This window comes from Balearica regulorum, chromosome Z, assembly GCF_011004875.1.
Source record: "Balearica regulorum gibbericeps isolate bBalReg1 chromosome Z, bBalReg1.pri, whole genome shotgun sequence".
Classification (NCBI taxonomy): domain Eukaryota; kingdom Metazoa; phylum Chordata; class Aves; order Gruiformes; family Gruidae; genus Balearica; species Balearica regulorum.
Window position 1 is genome coordinate 57,587,720 of NC_046220.1, and position 12,665 is coordinate 57,600,384.

The 12,665-nt window shown below is 50.3% G+C and overlaps 1 protein-coding gene across 1 annotated transcript; it reads right to left on the reverse strand.

The window, feature by feature from the left end:
* Window positions 1-3,606: 3,606 nt before the first annotated feature.
* On the reverse strand, window positions 3,607-11,817 carry DMRT3 (doublesex and mab-3 related transcription factor 3). The gene is made up of 2 exons (XM_075740087.1): window positions 11,379-11,817; window positions 3,607-4,571 (listed from the first exon to the last, which is right to left on the reverse strand). Exons 1-2 carry the CDS (start codon window positions 11,815-11,817, stop codon window positions 3,607-3,609), a joined length of 1,404 nt encoding a protein of 467 aa, XP_075596202.1.
* Between the last annotated feature and the right edge of the window lie 848 nt (window positions 11,818-12,665).

The following is a 12,665-nucleotide window of genomic DNA, read 5'->3' on the forward strand; positions in this document are numbered from 1 at the left end:
GCCAGCCTCTGCAGAGTGCACTGCTCTGGTCTCTGGTGGGCCTGCGTGGCTGCAGATGACAAGCAGAGCCATGGGCAGAGACAGCTTCCCGTGCCATTGCCCGTTGGTTTTGTGTGCACCCATGGAGAGTTGACAGTCAAATCACCTGCCTGGCAGGAGAAAAAGCAGCCCTGGCACCCCAGAGAGGCACCCGGGCAACTGCTCAACCAGGAGCAGGAACTCTGCAGAAGGCAAGAGGTGAAGCTCCCTTGCCACAAGAAAGGCACAACCCTCAAGCACTTTTTTTTTAAAAAAACAAAACAAAACAAAACAAAACAAAACAAAACAAACCAAACCACCTTTGTTTCTGGGCTTCAGCAAACACCTCGCCAGGCTATAGCCGTCTTTCCTAATGCTCAAATTCACTTTTTCCGCTGGAGATTTCTGAGCATCAACGCCTCCAGCTTTACCCCTCCTCACCCATACGTCGTCTTCCTTCCACGGCACGATTTGCTCCGACATAGAAATACCCTTTTTTACCACAAGATGGGGCCTGGAAAACGCAGGGTTTGGGTGCCGCACCCGCATCCCTCCGCCCGGGCTCCGGGAGCCGTGGGGGAAGGATGCTGCAACGCCGCGGGAGCTCTGCGGGCTCAGGACACAGCCCTGCTGCTGCCAGCTGCGGTGGCACAGCTGTCACCGACCCCGGGAAAAGCAGGGACTGAGCCAGAATGGGGCCCACCAGCTTTGGGGTGGCTGCTGCGCGCCCCGGCTGGACGGGGCACCCAGGGCTCCTGCAGAAAAGGGGATCCCTCGAACATCGGTTGCCCACGCTGCAAGGGTGGGAGAGGGTGAGCATCCCCCAGCAGCACGGCGAGAGTCTGAGGAACAGGTCCCGGCACTGTGCAGGCGGAAAGAGGTCCCGCCAACACGCCAAGGGATCCTTGCTGTGCGGCAGCTAGAAGTTAAAAATTGTATTTGCCTGTAGTGCCAGCTTGGAAAAATACAGCTGGGTGAATAAAGTAATTTCTCCAAAATGTTGTTGCAGGCCAATCCATCTTTTTAAAAAAAAAATTAATCTTTTGGATAGCCAAAATAGTCAAACAAAAAAATATTGTTCAACATCAAAACTTGCATTTTTGATTTTGAACACATTTAGATTAACCTTTTTTTTAAAAAAAAAAAAAAAGTTAATTGAGTCAAAGATATTTTGTAACACCAGACAAGGATTATTTTAACTTGTTTGCTTTTCCTGAAAACAGTTTATCAAAAGAGATCCCATCAAAAAAATCATACTACCAAATCTGCATTTTTCACCGCAAGTGTTTAGAGTGATAATACTTCACTCCACATTAGCTACGGGTCACCTTTCTTCGAAAGATGTGTCCCAGTTCCAAGATGCCAAAATTCTGTTCTCTGAAAACCCACAGGCCATAGTGTGTTTGATCACTATGAGCTGTCGCAGGTGCCACTGATCTTTCTGCTGGAGATGATTCCCACTCTTTAGTAAAAAAAAAAAAAAAAAAAAAAAAGAAGAAAAAAAAATATTTCATTCAATGTAGAGGGTTGTCTATACCAAGGTTTCTGCTGGAGGGAAATCTGCTTCGTTTGTGAGCTCAAAACCAGAGGTCCTGGAGCTATCTGCTCTTATCTAGCCTTTGACAGTCAGTTTCCCTGTGATGTTGGAGCACAGCATTTCACTCTCTCATCACTTTCTGTTTGCAAGATCAAGCCTATCTTACCTATTACTTTTCTTCCTGGAGTGGCTGAAGATGAATTTGTTTACAAATGCCATATGAGTGCAGACAAATCTGTCAGTAGAAAATTGTAATTCTGCATTTATGAAAATTCCAGATGTTTTCACATTTGCACTTCCATAAGGGAAGCTACTTATTTCCTTTCCTCCTTTCCCCTGCCTTTGTATCTTTACTCTGTAGCATTACCAACAAATTGCTTTTCTGAACAGGTTGTAAAATTATGCAAGAAAAAGTATGTTTCTATTCATTTATCCCCTAAGGAAAACAAAATCATTATTTTATTCTCCTTTTTGTGCGTGTGCAGTACCCTTATAAATGCAAAATTCACTGGGTGCACAAACCTTACAAAATATGAAATGCCAAATAAGAACACAGGCATTCATATCAGCAATGACACCAGATAACATGCCTGGTATATATGACAGTTTTAAAGCCTGTCTGCTTTAGAGTCCAACTTCAGGGCAGCCTCAATTGTTTTTGAGGTGTGGGACTAATCCATACACCTGACAGGCCCAACAGCCATTTCATCTGCATTCAGAGGTGTGTTTTGGAAAAGCCAGCTGTCAAGCAGATGTGGTCACTTGTGAACAGTTCAAAAAATGGCACTAAAACATTAACAAACTTCTAAGAGAACAATTAATTTAGTGACATTCCTCATCAAAAGCAATTCCTAATGTCACTCTGACACACATAAGATATGCAGTGTAATCAACGCATGCAAACATGCAATAAATTGTTCAAACCATTACTTTTCTAGATTTAGGGAAGTTGCCATTTGGCTAAACATTATTTTAAAGCGATGCCTGCTATTACATCCTATTTTCTTTTTTCTACTTCTACAGTATAGGAAAAAGAGACGCTTCTGAAACATTGGGAGAGCCTTTTATTCTGCTTGCTGTGACTGTAGCAAGCTCTGCGTTACTCAGCTGATCTTGAAAGTGTCTGCAGTACATACTCATCAGCTGCCCTGATGACTACATTTGCCTAATCTCAGTCTACAAGGCAGGGAAGCAGAAGCCAGACTTGGGAAAAGAGGCTTCCCTCGACTGCAGTTGCTGGAGCTGGACATTTTAACCCCAGCTGAGGACTAATCAGCTCTCTATCTTCAGAAATGTTATTTGACCAGTATAAATGACATAAACCAAGATCATCATCTTAGTTTATTTTTCTAGAGTCCTTAGCATGCTACATTAACCTGACAATGCTTAATCTGGTGTTCATTTCACTATACACTTCATGCAATTCACAGCTGTAATTGGTTTTACACTGACATTACACGTTTCGACCTAGCCATGGGAAAAGAATAACTCTTAATATTATTTCTCTGAAAAGTGTCCAAGCTCAAATGGCACAGAAGCAGCTCATGCTAGTTTCATGTGCATATTTCTTTCTTCTGCCTTTTCTTTCACTGCAAAGATGATCACTGGCATAAGATTGTAAGGTCCTTGTTTTAGTCCATTTGCAATTGAACTACGTTTGTTTGATTTCTTATGTCCTGAGGGGTTCTCTCTTATAAAACAGCATTCAAGTATTCTAGTTTAACATCCCCATTTTTCTGAGTTAAGGAACAAAGTAGACCTTGGGCTTCTGTTACCATTACGAGTCTTCCAGAGTCCCATAACTGATAGCCGTAAAGTCTTCCTTTGTAACACACACTCAGCACTAAAGCCAGAGTATTGCTATTTGGCATTATCCAGTGAAGTGCAAGAAATTAAATAAGTTATGTCTTTATTGCTATAGTACAGTACCAAGCAAAGTCTCTTTTTAATACAATTGCAAAGGTTCCGTAGAGAACGTGTCCCTCCTCTTAGGGCCCAGTAGTTCAGCTGCACTGCAAGTATCACTTAGCTATCACGTGATGAATGTCAGACTAAGAAGATGTGTTGAGTATTCTTGAGTCTGAAGAATCAGACCTTTCTTCGTACTCATCTTCTGTGTAAATTGGTTGCTTAGACACAATAGGACACCCTTCATCAGGGATTGAGATCCTAGGATCTTCTGATGAGCGGGAAGGAAGGACAGGCGAGCTTCGGAAAACGCTGGCTGAGTTGCTAGAGAAAGGACTGACATACTGGGACCGCAGCTGGTACTGCTGCTGCAGCGTCATGGTGTTCCACAGGGTGACATCATTGGGAAGGAACGGGCTGGACTGGTTTCTTGCCAAAGTGTTCCTCAGCATCAGCGGGTAACGTGGTGGCTGAGGGAAAGGGTGCTGCAAAGGTACGGCCAGAGGATTTGGCACGACATTACTGGAATCAGCAGAGAACCTCAATGTGTCAGGAACCCTAAATGCTGAGCCCACAGACCACTTGGAAGAGGAAATGGGGTACGAACTCAGCGTGTGTTCAAAAATGTGCCCGTTGGAAGGCAAAACAAGACCATCAGATTCTGCAGAAGTTCTCTCTCCACTGGCCACCGAAGACCGACTGGACAGGAGAACCTCTACAGCACTCACCAGATCACCACCACACCCCTTCAGGATCAACTCCAGCACAGTTGGCTTTTGGTTAGGGAAGATCTTTTTCAAGACTTCGAGTGGAGGTCTGTTGGCTTTCAAACTGAAAGGTAAAGAAACTGTCCCAGAAGGACCTTCTATCAGGAGGTGGTTCTGCTCTGGGTGGTACTTGGGGCTGTCTGGACGGCTCTCTGTGCTCCCACCATTTTTCTGAACTGCATAACCAACCTCATCCACTGAAACAATTTCAGGGCTTTCAGGGGTAAAGCAACTTTTGGCTTTAGTCATGTCTGGTGAACTCCTTTGGTCTGTGTCTTTGTCACTGTAGGTCTCAGCATTGTCTGCTCCACTAGCATCACCCAACCGCTCCTCATTCATGTCTGCAAAGAGAAGGCAGAGAAGTTAATGACAAACTGAAGTCAAAAGCTTTTACGGACATTTGAGGATACAGTCTTCTGAAAGTGAACAGAGCAGGACCCCAGGGAGGGAAAAAAGCATTTTTCACAGAGATGCTGCTAAAATTAAGGTCTCTCTGCAACATCTCATGAGAACAAAATTCCAAAAGAATAATGTGACCTGGTCTAGGCATTTTGTGCTGCCTTATAGATATCTGTCTCATTCTCCCATGTGCAAGAAAAGAAGCAGTGGTCATTTTTCTGCTATATCAACCCTTTCTCACTAGATATAAGGCAGCAAAACACCATCTAAGTGCAAGCTTTCACAGAGGAACTTCAGCACTTTCACATCATAATTCCTCACTAGTATCATATCACTGACTGTGAGCTGAAGATATCCAGAGAGCACTTGGGAACCCAAAATTTCCCCCTGCGAGTCCAACAGCTTTGGTGGAACCCCTCCATCATGACTACTGGCTGCAGGTTAAAGAAGTCTTCAAATAAATCAGTGTATTCGAGTTCTGGCTCTGCAGAAACCGGTTCCTTTCCCAGCAAGAATCACAGGCTTTTCCATCAATCTCTGGAGCACAGCTGATGCCTTGGCTTGTTATAGCACAGAATCTAGAAAAATCTGGTTCGGAGAGGACCTCTGGAAGGCATCTGGTCCAACCTCCCGTTCAAAGCAAGAGTGACCTAAAATATAGAGCAGGTTGCTCATGTCCCTGCTCATCTGAATTTTGAATAATTCCAAGGCTGAAGACTCCACAACCTCTCTCGGGACATGTTCCAAATACCTTGCTTTTTATTTGCTAAACTAAGAAGGGCAAGAGCTGAGCATAGGGCTGAAAACAAGCCCATTGACCACACTGTCTAAAGGTGGACACTCAAAAACAGAGATACCCCAAGTCTCTGGTCACTTTGGTAGCACCCAGCCAGAGTATGAAAACCTTTGAAATAAGACTGCTTGTCAGAAAGAAGAAGAAGAGAAGAAGAAAGATTGACAGCTTTCACAGTTTAGGCACAAGAGGAGCAATGTACTTGCTTCAGATTGTTCACAGTAATTTCCCAAGGACGCTGTTCTGCTGGCCTTCTTCATACAGCAAAATAATGATCTCCCTGGCAAGCATCAATGTCTGGGGAAAGGCTCGTTGTCCACGGTGTGGCTGAGAGCTTGCTTTAACTGCACAGGGAAGTGCTTTTGAACACACATGTGAAAGACTATCTGCAGAAGACAATTCAACTCTTTGCCTCTTTCCTAAGCCCCTCATGATCAGCCCAGATAAAGAAGCTGTAAGAAGCAAGCACAGGCTTCCATAATGTGCTGATGACCACCCCTGCCCAGTCAAGATGAAAGAAGTTAAAGATGTGCAAGCGCCTGAGCCTCGCTGCTCACCACACGGTCCTGCCTCCCCCTCACCCCAGGAACAGGCAGGGCGTTTCCGCACGCGGCAGGCTGTTTCGTGTTGAACAGATCAGCTCTGGGACAAACTATTTACCCACCTGAGAAAGGAGTCAGGGTCTGAGCAAGCCTGCGCTGAGTGAGAAGCCACTATGCTCACCAGAATGGGAGTTTTAAATAAATGTGAGATCCTGGCAGAGCACAGCCTGACAGTCAGCATGGCAAAGGGAGGTTCTCCTCGTGAGAATGGCTGTGCCAGGCAGAAATGATGGGTCATCCTACAGAGCTGTGGGATGCTGCTAGAAGGTGAGCATGGGAGTGGAGCTGAACAATACAGATGTGCTTCTGAAGATCTTGCTCTTTTTTAGCAGGATAACCTGTTTTGGGTACCCATTTTTATATTGGTTATGCTCTCTGTCCAGTACAAATGCAGAAGCAATTAACCTTTCATGCAGGTATATTACAGAGAAGGTAATGTATGTATGCTTTTCTTTATACACTCAGTGCATCAGTCTTGCTTTAGCAGCCGAAGGAGAATGCAGGAAATGTTTGCTGGTAGCAAACTGGCAAAGTGTATCCTTTTGAAGAGATGATGAAACCTCGGTATAGCTCACCCATTATTTGAAAAAAACCATGAGGCTCACACTACCTTTCCCTCGTAATCCCGTCACATGTTCATAATCAGAAATTTATTACAAAAGGCAGGATACTAAGAATAATTCACATCTGAGCAAATGGCCAATTTATACATAGAGGGCTTACTAGGCAGTCTGAGGACAGCTAATTACCCCTGTCCCCGTCTTGCCAGAGTTAAGAAAGGCATTTAAGGGAGACGATGGTCCTAATTTCCACATAAATAGATTGCACGGTGGTACCCAATATTACCAAATGGACCACATGCAGGTAGAGACTATTTCACAACTACTGTGCTTTTCCAGTGTACCTTTATAGCCTGATAACAAGTACCACTGGGGAGGAAATATATGCTAAAAAAACCCTCAAACAAACCAACAACCAGATTAGATCTCCCTAATACACTCCCTGATCCTTACAAATTATAATTTTCAAATTATTATTTTCAAGATATTTCAGGTTTGTTTAGTTTTCAGTACCATCAAAAGCATCCTTACGGGGCTTGGCTAAAAATTTTCTGAAAACTGATCCCACCGAAGTTTGCATCTTTGTCATTAGGAGACCACACAGATCCCGATTCCTGGTCTTGCACAGGGACAGCCTCCTCGTACAGCACAGACCATAGCGGTGCATCTCACCAGTAGTTAGGCTCATAGGGTCAGACCCGTAAAACGAGATTTCGGTGATTTAAATCAAATGCTGCTATTACCACAAGGAGAATTATCCTCCGCTCGTAAACACTGAGTTTGGATTTTTTTTTTTTTTTTCTTTCTCTCTCTTCTTTTTTGAGACCATTTTTCGCTGTCGGTGTCAGGAGTTTTTTCTCGGCGTGCCCCGGCCCCGGGCTGCGGCGGTGTCAGACACCCCGGGTGCCCCAGGCGGGTCGGATGGCCGCTGCCGGCGTCCCGGAGGGCTCCCGATGCTGTCCTGCCTGGCAGGTCGTGCTTTGGCTGTGCTTTTTCCTCCTCTGAACACCACTTCCCCACCACGGTCACGGCGCGGGGAGGGCCAGGTGGAAAGTGTGCTCCGGGGACTGTCCCCACCTCTTCGTGGGGATGGCGAGATCAGGTTTTTCGTTTGTTTAAAACGGGCACAAAGCAGCAATCGCTAAATAAACAACGATTCGGGAAGATATATTATAAATGTCCTTACGTGGGCATTGAATTGTGGAAATATTTCATGCATGTATTAATCCCAAATATCTATATTTTCAGGAACCAAAATACTAATTTTATGTTCAGAATATAAAACGCGCTGCTTTTAGCCAAAGGTATTATTTGCAGCACTCCTGAGTTTCACATGAGGATGTTTTAGGCTTTAAGAAAGAAATCTCATTCCCAGACATTTTTTTTTGTTTGTGGGACTTGGGTGGTTTGAGTTTTTTTTCCTCACACCTGCTATTTCAAATTGCCTATATTCAGATATTCACTTTGCAAGCCCTGAGGAAACAAGGGAAATTATTTTTTTATCGATATAAACGATGGGGGTTATTCATCAAATAATGTGCACGCAGAGACAGATACATACCCCGATCTGCAGAGACGCAGTGGAAATACAGATACACATGAAACACAATACAGTGGGAGAACCGTGCATGCATTCACGGTAAAATCTACATTAACAAATAAAGCTGCTACGAATTTGGAGCAATGTATAACCCAATGTTTCCTTGCCTATTTATACATTAAGGATCATGAGGCAAATATTGTAAAGGAGCCAAAAAAAAAAAAAAAAAAAAAAGTAAAACGCATGAGTGAGAGAAGCTGTTCTCTTCAAGTTATTAACTTGTCTGGAAAACTTGGTCTAATACTTTGGAACTAAATTTGCTTCCTTGATATTCCCACCGCTGACTGTCTGTTAAAATAGCTTGCACTTTGATTGTTACGACAGCTCTTTCTGCAACACAGATTTTCTTGGATCACCAAAACATCTGCTATTTTCCCTATTTCTATTATTAGAATGGACTGATACCAGAACTAGCATAAAGCCACATAAAGTTAAGGTTGTGTAAAACTTACGGGGGGGGTTGTTGGGTTTGGAGAGGTTTTTTGGTTTTGTTTTTTTAAAATTAGTTTCACTCCAGACTTTCTACCCTATCTTCAAAGGTCTAAGGTACTTTGTAGGAGACTAATCATAATTCCCGAACTAACACAGAGACTGTTGTGTTGCATTAAAAAGCTGGTTCTAAAATTAAGAGGAGACTCAATGTAGCGTTGTATTAACACTTTACAAGCCTGGATAACCATTACTAAGAGAAATGTGACACGCGCCCTTGTGGGGGATGAACGTTCATGAGCACAGTATCAGGAGGAGGAATCATTCCGGGTTAGCACAGGCAGGTGCAACAGGGGTAGTTTCTAGGCGCTTTGTTTGCGTAGAGCAGAACTTTACAACTCTCCAATCGAAATGACCAATTCTGGCACGAAAAACAATAAACAGATCTGATTCTACCGTATCTCGGAAAATACGTCTTCCGTACTGAAAAAAATAAAAAAAAAAAAAACAAACCAAAACCAAAAAACCCAACCAAACCACCTTTCACGAGATCAGTGTCCTGGGGAGGTAAAATCAGGGTGGGCTGGAGGAGCAAATAATTACATATTTTATTCTGACGACGGTTTTAATAAAGGTAGCGGGGAGAGATGGAAGAGAAAGAGAAAGCCCTGCAGCTCAGAGCGCGCAGGACGGTCTGAAATAAACAGGTTATCTGATTAAACGGTTTCTGGTGGTGACAGGCGGACCCCCCCGAGGAGAAAATGTTCCGCTTTGCTCTCACATATTCCCATGTTCATAAAAGCGAGGAGGGGGGGGCGGACGGACGGACACACGGACACGAACCACCTCTGTAACAGTCGGAGACTGGGGACCGCCCGGGTGACTTCTGTGCAAACCAGGGCTGCTTCTCGGCACCCCCGGTCTCGGGGTGCCCCGGCCCCCCTCAACCCCGCCTCACCGCGGGCGGGGGCAGGGGCCTGCGCCGCGGGTCTTGATTTATTAAGGTCTCCTCCGTTATTTTTTTTTTTCGCCCGTAAAGCTGTTAGCAGAAAGTGCTGACTGGCTGGCAAGGAAGAATTTCTCATCAATACACTTTGATTGTATTTTGCAAACAAAATGCCTGTTGCTTGGTAACATTTCACTTGAGCCTGACCTTCCCCGAAAGTTATTGCTATCAGATTCGATTTACACTGTCCTCCCGTGATTACTGTAATCTTTTAAGCTGGGAAGTTCATATATCAGGGGGAAGAAAAGTTGGGCGTGCAAGTCAATACCGTTCCTATCCGCCAGATTTATATTCTGCTGGCGAAGTTTATTTGTTTCACTTTCTGGAAGGAGTCAAGGCGGCTTTTTTTTTTTTCCCCTCTTTTTTTTTTTTGTCCCTCGGCCTTTCCCCCCCCCTCCGTGCGGTCCCCGCCCCGGCCAAGCGCCGCCGCGGGTGCGGGGGACAGAGAGGCTCCGCGCCGCCGGGAGGCTGCGTCCAGGCGGAAATCGGGGGGGGGGCAGAGGGACCTCAGAGCCCCGGCCCCGGGGAATGGCCGGCGGAACCGGGCGGAAATGCGGGGGACGGGGATGGACAGAGGGCGGGCAGGCGGTGCTGAGGGCTGACCAAGGGGAAGCGGGTTCCCGACCACCGGTAACCTCGCCACACCGACGGACCCGGCCGTGCCCCCACCCCAGGTCCCGGGGTTGTGTCTTCCCCAGAGCTGGAGGAGCAGCGCCCCGTCCCGGAGCCCCGACGGACGCCTCCGGGGCCGGGACCGCTCCACACCCGTGTCCTCGGAAAGAGACCGGCTGGTCCCGCTCCCCCACACCGCTTCGCGGGGCTCCGGCCACCCGGCAGCGAGCCGTAAGGAGCCGAGCCGTGCAGGAGACCAAGGTTTGCCGTTCCCCACCCGGGGCACGGGGTAAAACTTCGTCGCAGTCGCCGCTGTCACTGCCAGCGGGCTGCCGGGCATCCCCGTCGGGGAAGACTGTTGGCTCCTGCTCAGGCACGGGGCGGGGACGGCGGCTCCGGAGCGTTACTTTTGCGTCCATAAATGTGTGTTACCGGTAGGTCGCACTCACAAGGTGCCGGCTGCGGGCGGCGGTTTCTGGGTTCGCATCCCCGACCTGTCGAAGGCTGCCCAGGACACGGCCCGGCGGGACACGCCGGGGCAGGAGGGAAGCTGAAACAACCGGCTCGCCCCGCTCATCCCCTGCCGGCCCCCCGGTCCTCCTTGTTCCGCAGAAACTCTCCGGCTCCCGGCGCCGCTTTTGCCCCGAAGCTGCCCGTGGAAGTTTTGCCTGCCCTGGGTGCGGGAAGTCGAGGAGCGGCTCCAGCCGGCTCAGCGGGACCGGGAGCGGCAGAGGGACGTGTGGATGCGATCCACGCGGGATGCAGCCGTTTCCCGGCCGGCCTGGGGGAACGGGACCAGAAGCGGCACGTCGGGGAGCCAGTTGGCAGTCGCGGCGTTTGCCGGTGCCCTCCGCTGGTTTCGGCGGCTGCGAACCCGGCCGAGGAGCGGGCCCGGCACTTGGCAGCTCCTTGCTTTTTAAGAGCGGCTAAGCTCACTCGCCGGGGTGGAGGAAGGAGTCGGGGCTTTCCCTCCTTCCCCTTCCCACGGCGCTCATCGGGAGGAGGGGAAAGCCCTCGCTTTTCCTCCCCCGGGCACCCATTCCCCGAGACCCGCCCGTTGGGGTGCCGGCCCGGGCGCTGCCCTCCCCGGCCCCGCGCATCCCCCCCCCCCCCCCGCCCGGCGGTGCCCGGCCCGGCCCGGCCTCACCTGCCTTGGAGAGCGGCCCCGGGAGCGCGGGGGGCGGCTCGGCGGCCCAGCGCAGGGCGGCGGCGGCGGCCAGTTCGGCGGGGGCCCGCGGTGGCGCGGCGCAGGGCGGCGGCCCCGGCGGCGGGGCGGGGGGCTCGGCGCTGCCCGGCGGCCCCGGGAGGGCGCGCAGGGAGTCCGGGAGGAGGCTCTCCAGGCTCTCGTTGGCCTGCTGCCGGCGCAGCGCCACCTGCGCGGCCATCACCCGCTGCCGCTCGATGATGAGGATGCACTTCTCGCAGGTGCAGTCCTTGAAGCGGCAGTAGCGCTTGTGGCCCTTCAGCCAGGACAGCACGCCGTGGTTGCGGCACCGGGCGCACTTGGGCGTCCGCTGCAGCGGAGCCCGCGGCGGCTGCGACACAGGGCCGCCCATGTAGAGGTACGGGGAGCCGTAGCCGTTCATGCCCGCGGGAGGAGCCCGGCCGGCTCCGGGCAGGAGAAGGGGGCAGCGGGGGGCGGGCGGAGATCGGGACGGCGGAGGAGAGGAGAGGAGGCGGGCGGCTCTGCCCGCGGGCTTCGCGGGGGGCGCGGCCCCGGCCCCAGGCCGGCGGGGGTAGCCGCCGCCCGCCGCGGTGGCACCGGCGGGCAGAGCGCTGCCGCCGGCCGGAGCGACACTGCCGCTGCCCGCGCCGCCCCGCCGAGCCCAGCGCCCCTCCGCCCGCCCCCCGCCCGCCCCCCTCCGCCACCCTCCTTCCCCGCCGCCACCGGGGGGAAATGAGGGAGAGAAAGAGGGAGGGAGGGAGGGAGGGAGGAGGAGGAGGAGGAGGGAGGCTGGAGGGGGGTGGGGGGAGCTCTGACCCGCCGTCGGGGGCGGCGGGCATGCCCGCGCCTTGCCGAAGGTGTCCGTCCCCCAGCGGGCTGGGAGCGGGGCTGATGCCACCCACTCATGCCCCCCGTACGGCTCAACGGCGAAAGCGCCCGGGGCTGGGGGCGAGCGGGGTCTGGGAGGTTTCCCAGCGGGGTCGGGACCTCAAAGTGCAGACGGGGCGATTGGATTCCGCACGGGAGACCCTCGAAAGCCCACGGCACACTACGAACGGCGGCACGGTTGTAGCTGCTGCCGTAAAATCGACTGTGGCCCAGGGCTACGGGGAATTCTGAGCCCAAAATTTTCTCAAAGTTTTGAAGCCGCGAGAAGCTGCCCGGGAGCGGCTGCGCGGCGGGGTGGTCACTTTCTGTATCTCCGGCCGCGGGGAGGTTTCTCGCTGAAAACCTATTATTTCGAATATGGCAGCGAGAATTTTAAATCCA

What these genes read in the sequence shown, in the direction of transcription:
- DMRT3 (XM_075740087.1), bottom strand. Translation starts at nt 11,817, where the DNA reads ATGAACGGCTACGGCTCCCCGTACCTCTACATGGGCGGCCCTGTGTCG. An exon ending in GGGGCCGCTCTCCAAGGCAG is followed by an intron (nt 4,572 to 11,378) that starts GTGAGGCCGGGC and finishes TTCTCTTTGCAG; the next exon opens with ACATGAATGAGGAGCGGTTG.